Source organism: Stigmatopora argus, chromosome 6, assembly GCF_051989625.1.
Source record: "Stigmatopora argus isolate UIUO_Sarg chromosome 6, RoL_Sarg_1.0, whole genome shotgun sequence".
Classification (NCBI taxonomy): Eukaryota; Metazoa; Chordata; class Actinopteri; order Syngnathiformes; family Syngnathidae; genus Stigmatopora; species Stigmatopora argus.
In genome coordinates this window covers 12,285,369-12,295,887 of record NC_135392.1, presented here as the reverse complement: position 1 = coordinate 12,295,887, position 10,519 = coordinate 12,285,369, and the positions used below count along the sequence as shown (strand labels likewise).

General features: G+C 44.2%; 1 protein-coding gene across 1 annotated transcript; it reads left to right on the top strand.

Moving 5' to 3' along the window:
* The first annotated feature begins 54 nt into the window (after positions 1 to 54).
* ipo9 (importin 9) lies at positions 55 to 10,467 on the top strand. Its single transcript, XM_077603790.1, has 24 exons — positions 55 to 394; positions 2,041 to 2,102; positions 2,182 to 2,268; positions 2,353 to 2,554; positions 2,620 to 2,708; positions 3,386 to 3,472; positions 3,549 to 3,668; positions 3,813 to 3,913; positions 4,309 to 4,367; positions 4,540 to 4,691; positions 4,853 to 4,951; positions 5,016 to 5,122; positions 5,190 to 5,329; positions 5,420 to 5,582; positions 5,830 to 6,056; positions 6,126 to 6,274; positions 7,196 to 7,324; positions 7,395 to 7,670; positions 7,779 to 7,945; positions 8,246 to 8,379; positions 8,447 to 8,569; positions 8,660 to 8,779; positions 9,191 to 9,258; positions 9,406 to 10,467. Exons 1-24 carry the CDS (start codon positions 244 to 246, stop codon positions 9,514 to 9,516), a joined length of 3,123 nt encoding a protein of 1,040 aa, XP_077459916.1. The 5' UTR covers positions 55 to 243; the 3' UTR covers positions 9,517 to 10,467.
* The last annotated feature ends 52 nt before the right edge of the window (positions 10,468 to 10,519 follow it).

The following is a 10,519-nucleotide window of genomic DNA, read 5'->3' as shown; positions in this document are numbered from 1 at the left end:
CGATAGGTGGCAGTGTTTCACAATACAAGTTGCTTGTCAAAGAGTCAAAACAACAGTAGAAGAAGAGAAAGTCTTCCCCCACCTCCGGCTTTTCCATGCATTGGCGCGCTTAGTGTTTCGTGGCCGAGGTTCCGACACCTCCTCGGGCAGCTGCCGGTGGACCGACGACCCACTCGCTCCGTGGAGGTGCTGCCTTCAACCGTATAGAGGAGAAGAACCGAAACTTCACGATATATAGCAGGCATGAGCGCTGTTCGGTCGGGTTCGGTGGCCGGCCCGGTCCAGCAGGGGCTAAAAGAGGCTCTCATGGAGACCCTGACGGCCATCCTGTCCCCGGTTCAAGAAGTGCGTACCACCGCTGAGGAGCAAATTAAAGTGCTAGAAGTGACGGAAGGTAAGTGGTGGCCCGTCAGAGGAGTTTTTCATACCACGCGAGGCCCCCTTGTGCGGGCGTCGAGAGTGGGGACGACAAGGAAGGAGGGGTGAGGGGTCACCACCACGCGCCATGCGGACAAGTCGTCTCTCTTTTCGGCTAGTATGTTAGCCGAGATTAGCCTTGTCTCCGTTCGCTGAGCTTCAAACTTTAAGGTTTTAGTCAAGAGGGAAGCAATTAGCTCATTAGCTTGGCTAAATCCTGCGTTTCAATTTGCAACAGGTCCCAGTACGAAAAAAAGGACCCATTGGACATTTATTCTATGGTTCGGTTGCCATGGAAACCAATGGCTGCCACTCACTCAGTCTTGACAGTTTCACTGTGGAAGCTCTCAATTGGGTGGGGGTCTGGGGTAAACACCTCTTCCCTTTTTCAACCGTGGCGTCACAAGTACATACAGATGGCAGATGCTAAAGTCAACAAACCCCTAAACTCAAAATTTGAAGTTGAAGTACTCGATATTATGTTTTTGTTTTTTAAAGCTCAATTTAAATGTTATTGTTTATAAACACTTTCAGTGCCATTGATGATGGTAGGCGTCCAATCGCGTGGTTCTTAAAGATTCAATAAAAACTCTTTAAATAAGTTTATCACTAGTAGCCGTCCATTCCATTTGAATTGTGAGGGCTGGGTTCATTCATTCACTGCCAACCCTCCCACTTCAAATGGATTGGACGATCAAGCCTGGTGCAAAATTATTCACCTCATGACAACACTTCTGGTGACAAACAAATAACTAATCATCAATACTTTTGCGATCAAATAATGTACCCGGATACAACATTTCTGTATTGATATTTTTCAATATTTTGGACAGCATACACCTCCAAAGTCTCCTTTTGCCAATGAATTTGAAATTATGGCGCCAAAACAGCAGACTCAACAAAACAATTGTCACCTGAAATGGAGAGTTACAGTAACCGCAGTTGAGAGCATTTGGCACGTGTCTATTGTCTGAGACTGTCAGGTTCGTTTGTACAGCAGACCCTCTAGGCAGGCCCCCCACTTGTCAGCAGGAACATTGTCCACGCCAGCCTTATCTCACTTTAGTTGTAAATCTGCTGCGGGCTCTCAAATGGTGTCGAAACTGGTGTACCGTGTGACGGTTTGGAGGAATCCCGTTAAAGTCAAGTTTCATCAAGCAGTTGCTTTTGTTGATACTCTTAGCAAAAGTCTCATTACAAAACGTATTATAAAATGCAAACACACAAATGACATCCTTTTGAGCTTTTTTTTTTGGAAATATATTAAATGCAAATCAAAATGTCTGAAATGATTAATGATATTGTTATAAATATTCAGTCATTTTCTAAAGTCAGATAAATGTCTACAAATGGTTTTTTTTGACCGATTCGGATTGGATGCGATCTATAGTGTTTCTATATCTATGTTTATTGCTTGATAAAAAAATTGTAATGGTTAACTTTTTATCTGACGTATTTTCAGCTTTATGATTCAAAATATTTCACTTCAAAATTTTAGCTCATTTTATATCCTTTTCTACTTTCGGTGTAAGGGAACGGTCAACCTCACCAAGAAACGGCACCAGTAGCAAATACAAAATACCTTCCAAAATTGGATCTTTTTCCCTGCGTTCCTTTTCACAGAGTTTGGCGTCCACCTGGCAGAACTCACGGTCGACCCTCAAGGAGCGCTCGCTATCCGCCAGGTGAATTATCGCCAACAAACTCTCACTATCAGAAGTCAGCAGCGTTGTGACCGCAAAATCTTTCACACCCGCTCCACAGTTAGCATCGGTCATCCTGAAACAGTACGTAGAAACTCACTGGTGTTCCCACTCGGAGAAGTTCCGACCCCCCGAAACCACTGAGCAGGTACCCGACTAAAGAAGGACGTCTGCTCGGATGCGTGGATAAGCGAGCGCCCCCTCTAACCCTAACCCCCCTAACCCTTTTCAGGCCAAAGCCGCCATCAGGAGCTTGCTGCCCAGCGGCCTGCGCGAATCCATCAGCAAGGTGCGCTCCAGCGTGGCCTACGCCGTGTCCGCCATCGCCCACTGGGACTGGCCAGAGGCCTGGCCGCAGCTCTTCACCCTCCTGATGGAAATGTTGGTCAGCGGTGACGTCAGCGCCGTGCACGGGGCCATGAGGGTCCTCACAGGTACACTAGCAACTTTTCAGCTGGCAATCAATTTAGGAACGTTTGTGGAATTACACCCTCTCTAGAATTCACGCAAGAAGTGACGGATACCCAAATGCCGCTGGTGGCTCCCGTCATCTTGCCGGAAATGTACAAGATCTTCACCATGGCTGAGGTAACTTCCCCCACAGGTTGAACCATTACGTGATTTTTTTCCCTTCAATCTTTTTATTACGTTCTTATAGGACAGTGGTCTCAAAATGCCATGTAGGACAAAGTTTTGTGACCCCATTTTTTTGTAGTTAGTGTTTGTCTTATCAAAACAATGTTTTTAATTGACAAAAAGATATATATCTATGAATTTTCGATAAGATAAATGAATTCATTGAAGACTCCAGTTTGGGGTTTAAGAAATCCATAATTATATAATAAGAAAATATTGTTAATTTAAAAAAAAACGCAAATTTTAAAAAGCCATGAGAAATAACACAAATAAAACACAAAAATACATTTCAAAAATGTTAGAAATGGGTTAAACATAGTAGAGACAAGAAGATTAAAGAATATGTCTCTGGTAATTTTAGTTTTAGTTTTGTTTTGTATGTAGCTGCCATTGAGGGCAATAGCCGTTCATTCCATTTTAAATCGTTCAATCACTTCCAGCCCCTCCCAGTTGAAATGGATTGGACGTCTATTGCAGTTAATTAATTTTTTTCAATATCAATTGCCCTCTTTGACCAACTTCGGCAAAGTATAATCTGTGATATGAGCTAGCAGTGATTGAGTCAAGCTAATCATTTTTGAATAGATCTGTACGGTTCGCAATGTCTGAATTTGTCTTTCTCACTGCAGGTGTACAGCATCCGTACCCGTTCCAGGGCTGTGGAGATCTTCACCACTTGTGCCAACCTCATCTGTGATATCGAGGAGCTTGAAAAGGCAAGGGCACACTTCAAATTTGTTACATGTCCAAAATGATTCCGACATTCCTAACTGTATTTCTGGCTACTTTCAGGGTGCAGCCAAAGCCTTGATTTTTCCCGTCGTGCAGCAGTTTACAGAAGCGTTTGTGCAGGCCCTACAAATGCCCGACGGTCCCTCGTCAGATAGCGGCCTGAAGATGGAAGTCCTCAAGGTGAAAAGAAATAGTAGTACTGTTACAGATGAAGTAATTAGTTTGACATATTGAGAATAATTGATCCAAACTGAGGACCCCTGCTCTACTGCTTGCACGTGAACTGTCAGTGCCGATACGGCTACGTATTTCTTCTGTCTGCAGGCGATAACAGCATTGGTTCAGAACTTCCCCAAACCCATGGTGTCTTCCATGCAGCAGATTCTGCCCATCGTTTGGAACACGTTGACTGAAAGTGCAGCTTTATATCCTCTTGCCGAGACATTTCCCGGTTATCGGGCTAAATAAGTTGCTCGAAAACGGCGATGGTACTCATATTTTCTATGAAATTCTTTGCTGTCAGACAACTCCTGATACGACAAAGAAAATAACACCTACTTTAAATTAAAATGCAAACCACAATTAGCATTCCTTTGTTTACAAAACCCTTTAGCTTAATGCCAATAAACAATCAAAGACTCTAACGATACAGTAACGAACGCTAGCATCGGTTTATGCTATAATTTTTTTTTTTTTTTGTGGTTGGGGTACCCCAGACCAACTCGTCCCCTAATTTTTCCTTAAGTTGTATTTAAACGAATGTAAATGGATGCCTTTGAAAAGCTAAACGAGGTTAAAATCCCTTAACCGAAATGCGCACTTACGTCAGAACAGAAGTCAACTACACAGAGGAAGTGGACAATCCGGTCGACTCAGATGGTAAGAACATGACGACAAAGCATACGTGTGCTAGTCTTTTGAATCTTGGTGTGATGTTTTGTGTTTACGTACTGAGGTCTTTTTTTTTCTTCCTAATTCCATATTAGGATCCTCATTGTGGGATCAATAAACTCCAAACCATAACGTGCTTTCTCACCGTCCATTGACGCAGGTGAAGTCCTGGGCTTTGAGAATCTCGTCTTCAGCATCTTCGATTTTGTGCACACGCTGATGGAGAAGAACAAGTTCAAAAGCACGGTGAAGAAGGCCTTGCCCGAGCTTATCTATTACATCATCCTCTACATGCAGATGACGGAGGATCAGGTGAGCCATAACGTTACGTGTGATCCATTTTGACCGGATTGGACGTCGGGCGCCGTCCGTGGCGGCCAGCAAGTTCACTTTTTGGGCCCAAAAGTAAACTGGTCCGGCCCACCTGAGATTTAGTTGGCATTAATGTGGCGGAACGATCTGTTTTCACGCAGATCAAAGTTTGGTCAGCCAACCCGCACCAGTTTGTGGAGGATGAGGATGATGACACCCTGTCTTATACAGTTCGGATTTCTGCACAAGATCTACTGCTGGTGGGCTAAAACATTGCTTTTAACACCTTGTCAACAATGGAGTGAGTAAAATCTTGTGTGTTAGGCGGTTGCTGCCGAGTTCCAGAATGAGAGCGCAGTAGCGTTGGCGGCGGCGGCCACCAGACACCTCCAGGAGGCAGAACAAGCCAAAAACAGTGGCGATCAGCATTGGTCGGTCTCTTGTTGTTTTGTCCGCGTAATGTTTTCCTCGTTTTGATCACCCGCTCACTTCGACCAGGTGGAAGATTCACGAAGCTTGCATGCTGTCCCTCGGTTCGGTCAAAAGCATCATCACCGAGAATGTCAAAAACGGACGCATTCAGTTTGACATGCACGGCTTTTTGGCCGGTGTGGTCTTGGCTGACCTCAATTTGGCAGGTGAGACCGCAAGTGAATGCCCGACCGAAACGAAGCGGTCGTTGAATGAGAAAACAAGCATGGCCCTGACAGTTTTGTCACCTTGTGCAGCGGTGTCGCCGTTCTTGCTCGGTCGCGCTCTGTGGGCGGCCAGTCGCTTCACCGCAGCCATGTCGCCGGCGCTTATCCAGCAGTTCCTGCAGGCCACCGTGAGCGGGCTCCATGATAGCCAGCCGCCTTCGGTGCGGGTATCTTCGATCAGGGCCATCTGGGGGTGAGTGGAAATAAAATAGTATGTGGGAGTGGGAAAACATTTTTCAATGTAGTGATTAATTTTCCAGAAAAGAGATCGTTGTCCTTGTAATGAATCAACATTAGTTGCAAATATCTGCTTTTGCTGGTAGTGAATGAGTTAAAGCGCAGTTGCACTTGAATAATCAGAAAAGAATCAGACATTCAAATCCACTCACTATCGTCACACAAATGTATATTTGAAGGAATGCAAATGATTTGTCCTTTAGCTATTGTGACCAGTTAAAGCTGTCTGAGAACACGCACATCCTTCAGCCCTACCTGCCCAGCATCCTGGAGGGCTTGGTCCAGCTGGCGACGCAGTTCAACTCCGAGGTGCTGGCGCTGGTCATGGAGACGCTGTGCATCGTGTGCACTTTTGACCCGGCCTTCACCACCAGCGCCGAGAACAAGATCTGCCCCCTCACCATCGCCGTGTTCCTCAAATACAGCAACGGTACGACTACTCTGTCTCGGGTTTAAAATGGTGGTGCGTGTACAATGTGTGCGGTGTTGTCCTCCTCAGATCCCGTGGTCGCCTCCCTGGCTCAGGGCATCTTCAAAGAACTGTCCCAGATCGAAGGCTGCCAGGGACCCATGCAGATACGGCTCATTCCCACGCTCGTCAGCATCATGCAGGCCCCCGCTGACAAAATCCCGACTGGACTGTGTGCAGTAAGTCAACAAAGATGTGCCATGATGGCAATCGAAAGAAACGCATTCTATTAAATTTCAATTCTTGGGTGAATTAGAAAAAAAATCCTGATTGCTTAATGATATTTTTCTTTAGTAGACACTGAGAATAGAAAATGTCTTTATAGATTGAACAGTTCTAATCTGCCACTCGGAGTTTCATTATCTACTGCCATTGTGATTGAAAACCAAGAAAGAACATGCGTTGAAGTAACAATAGTAAAATGGAGGACAACAGGTTAAGTAGGCATCTGTTAAGATAACGTTTTTTCAGATAACTATAGCATAAAAAAGCAACCTAACAGGCTTAAAATATATATATACAGTCTTCCCTCGATTTTTGCGACTTCACTTATCGCAAATTCACTTCGTTTTTTTCTGCTATTAATTATTATATATATATATATATATTTTAAGTTCATAAAAATTTGAAAATCCATGCTAAAACACCTAAGCGGAAGCCACTTCCCTGTCTTCCGCTTGCCACTAGGACTCAACACAGAAGGGAAAAAAAAGTTAGTTATAATAGGGGTGATCTTACTTTGCGATTTTTCGATTATCGCGGCCATGCCTGGTCCTTATTAACCGTGATATATTACATATTCATATGCATATACACATACACATAAACTACATATACACATACACACACACACTACATATACACACACGCACACACACAATTTATGAGATAAAATTAAAGCCATTAGAACACTGGGAAGGTTTCTTCAAGTTTCAGGTTTGACTGCTTAGCCCACATGAATCTGTTGCTAAGCATTATACCCGATCTCCAGGCGCCATCTAATCTGTGGCTTGGTGTTCCAATTGACAGACTTGTTCCATCTGTCAAATCTTACGTTGTGTCTATAGAAAACTCCAAAACAGTCTTTTGTCTGGTTTCAGACGGCCATCGACACCCTCACCACAGTTGTGCGCAACACCAAGCCGCCTCTTTCCGAGATGCTGGTGTGCCAGGCGTTCCCGGTGATGGCGCAATGCACTTTACGCACCGACGACAATACCGTCATGCAGGTAGATGAGACGGACTGCCCTTCAACGTCTCGGGCAAATCTCAAGTAAAGCGGCTTCTTCCTTTGGGCAGAACGGCGGCGAGTGTTTGCGGGCATACGTGTCGGTCGCTCTGGAGCAGATCGCCCAGTGGCGCGACGACCAGGGGAACAGCGGCGTGTGGTACGTCATGCAAGTGGTCAACCTGCTGCTGGATCCGAGGACCTCGGAGTTCACGGCCATCTTCGTCGGGAGGCTGGTGTCCACGCTCATCTCCCGGGCGGGGACGCAACTCGGCGAGCAGCTGGACCAGATTTTGCGAGCCATCCTCAGCAAGATGCAGCAAGCGGGGACTCTAAGTGTCATGCAGGTGATGAAAAGAATTCAACTTTGATGCAAAAAAAATGGTGATATTGGATAGTTGTTATTTTCAGTGGAATCCTGGGAATAATTTGTCTGTTTTTCTCATTCTGGGCAGTCTCTTATCATGGTGTTCGCCCACCTGGTTCACTCCCAGCTGGAGCCTCTTTTGGACTTCCTCTGCAGTCTTCCCGGCCCCACGGGCAAACCTGCCCTGGAGTTTGTCATGACTGAGTGGATGAGCAGGCAACATCTCTTCTATGGACAGTACGAGGGCAAAGTCAGGTCAGGACGTGGCGCAATTTTTTAAATCAAATCACCTCAAATGTTTGGCTAGTTATTCCAGAAAATGTTTTATATAGTAAGGCGCAGATGATTATTTGTTGCACCAATCCAATTAGGGGAAAAAATACACATATGGAGTTGTTTTTGGTGCTAAAATCCCCTTACTCCCTCACAAACTTTGCTAGCAGAGTGCTAACATAGCAGCTTTGTCATAGCAAAGTGTGACTATCCTTTAAAAAAAAACATTTGTCAAATCCCCCACATTTTTGGTGAATTTGTGTTGGTCGTGTGTTTCTGCAGCTCGGTGGCTCTTTGTAAACTGCTGCAGTACAGCCTCAACACTGACGACAAACGCCTCCAGGACATCATGGTGAAGGGAGAAGAGATTTACAATTCGGCCGAAGGCATCCGAACCCGCTCCAAGACGGCCAAAAGTAAGACCTCAAAACAATTTGAGATATGATGCCATTGGTTTTGAACGCTTATCACCCCCAACGGCAGACCCAGAGCGCTGGACCAATATTCCTCTGCTGGTGAAAATCTTTAAACTGATCATCAACGAGCTGTCCACCGTCGTGGAAGCCAACGCCAGCCGAACTAACGCAGCCGACTGGAGTCACGGTGGTCAGGAAGACTCGTCAAATAATTGAGTGCACCACCGCCGTGTTGGATATGCATCAATCAATAATTAGTACTGGTTGTATTTGCTCTCAGATTCCAGCAGCATGTGTGAGGAGGAGGAAGATGGTGGTGATGAGGAGGATGAGGATGAGGAGGATGAAGAAGGGCTGGCAGGACAGCTGATATCAGACCTCATTGCATCGAACAAATACGGTACTGATAGTTTGGGGGTTTTCTTTGCGCTTTAATTTACTTTAAAAATAAAATACAGTTTCACTTCAATGTTTGTATTTTTTCTTTTTATTATATCCGCCCAAAAATTACACCATTCTTTCACCGCCATTGACAATGATAGACATCCAATCTGTTTTCTTTTTTCACTGTGTACTTCAATGTGTTTATCAATAGTAGACGTCCAAACCATATTCAGTGTTATTGTATTTTTTCTTTTTTTTCACTGCAAAAAAATCAGTCTTGCCAAGAATGCCTCCATTTTATTTCTTAAATAAACATCCCACCGTACAATTTTGAAAGAAACAACTGACAATTTTGAGAGCATCCTGTTGTTTTAAGTTTGAATCAAATATCCTTAACCGCCACCATTTTGATTTGTTGTTTTTCCAGACGATGACTATGACGACGAGGACGACCCTGACGCCTTAAACGATCCTTTAGATCAGATTGATCTACAGGTACCCCCACCACATTTTTCAACTCATTCCCTGCTATCGACGGCGATAGACAGCCAGCAAATAATTGCCGCTAGCCCTCCCGTTGTCGTTGGGAGCCGATGAGTTAAAGACCCAAACCTTCACATGTTTTTATTTCCATCCAACCAGGCCTACCTGACCGACTTCCTGACGCAATTTGCCCAGCAGCCTTGCTACAGCATGTTCTCGGGCCACCTCAACAACAATGAAAGACAAACCTTGCAGTCCATAGGCCTCTAGCCTCTTTTCCATCTTCCTATCTCCTGACACTCATCAATTGCCCTCGGAAGAAGAGGAAGATAGAGCGCACTTCATTGTGACGACCCGCTTTCCCGCGTTTGTTAAAGACTTTGTCCCGGTGACGCAGAAGAGACTGGATGGGGAGGCTCAAATGGAAGTTTTTCACGGGTCAGCCGTGACATTGGAACTCTATGCCAATTCCTCTTTATAACGCTGCCTGTTTTTATGTGATAAAAAAACATGACGCGTTCGTTGGAGAAGCAGGAAAATGATCCTCGGCCTTATTCTTTCTCCCAGGAGATATATTGAACGTTTCTTATCATTCAATGTAAAGTTCTTTGTCCACTCATGTCTTTGCATTATCATGGTTTGTTTAGTTATTTGTTTTTGTTTTCTAGGGCGGGGTCACTGTTTTCATGGTGATTCTAAGCTTTGTCCTTATCTCGCACCCAATGGAAGGCGGGAATTAAAAAAATATTTCTAAATCATGAACAATCTGCTTTTGCAATGTTTTTCATTTTCAGATCCTGTGAATGTTTAATTTGTGCTTGCCCTGTTAAATTTCATAACAAAAGCACCCTTTTAAATTGCTGCTTCTACGAACTTTGATGTATCGCTGTATTTATTTTCATTTATTCGATACAGTATTCAAGTGAGAACCTGCAACTGGAACATATTTTAGATATGCCAAAGACCAAGTCTCTCCCCGTATTTAGAAACCACTTACTGGAAATACACCGTTTTATTTATGTTTTCCACAATTTTACATCAGAAAAATGCAATTCTGTATTAAACATGATTTCTTTTTTCGCTAGGAAGGACTTAAAGGTGTCGTACATTTGTCAGTTGGGCTGATAACAATTATACCATTTCCTTGAACGAATTTTGATCATAGTCACCACATTTACAGTAAAAAAATGAATAAAAAGACGAAGAATCCACACTAGCCTACCAACTGCCTCCACTTCATTATCATGGGGTTGTCAAGGATTTTATGTTGCAT

What these genes read in the sequence shown, in the direction of transcription:
- ipo9 (XM_077603790.1), top strand. Translation starts at nt 244, where the DNA reads ATGAGCGCTGTTCGGTCGGGTTCGGTGGCCGGCCCGGTCCAGCAGGGG. An exon ending in GGACTCTAAGTGTCATGCAG is followed by an intron (nt 7,671 to 7,778) that starts GTGATGAAAAGA and finishes CATTCTGGGCAG; the next exon opens with TCTCTTATCATGGTGTTCGC. An exon ending in TAGATCAGATTGATCTACAG is followed by an intron (nt 9,259 to 9,405) that starts GTACCCCCACCA and finishes CCATCCAACCAG; the next exon opens with GCCTACCTGACCGACTTCCT.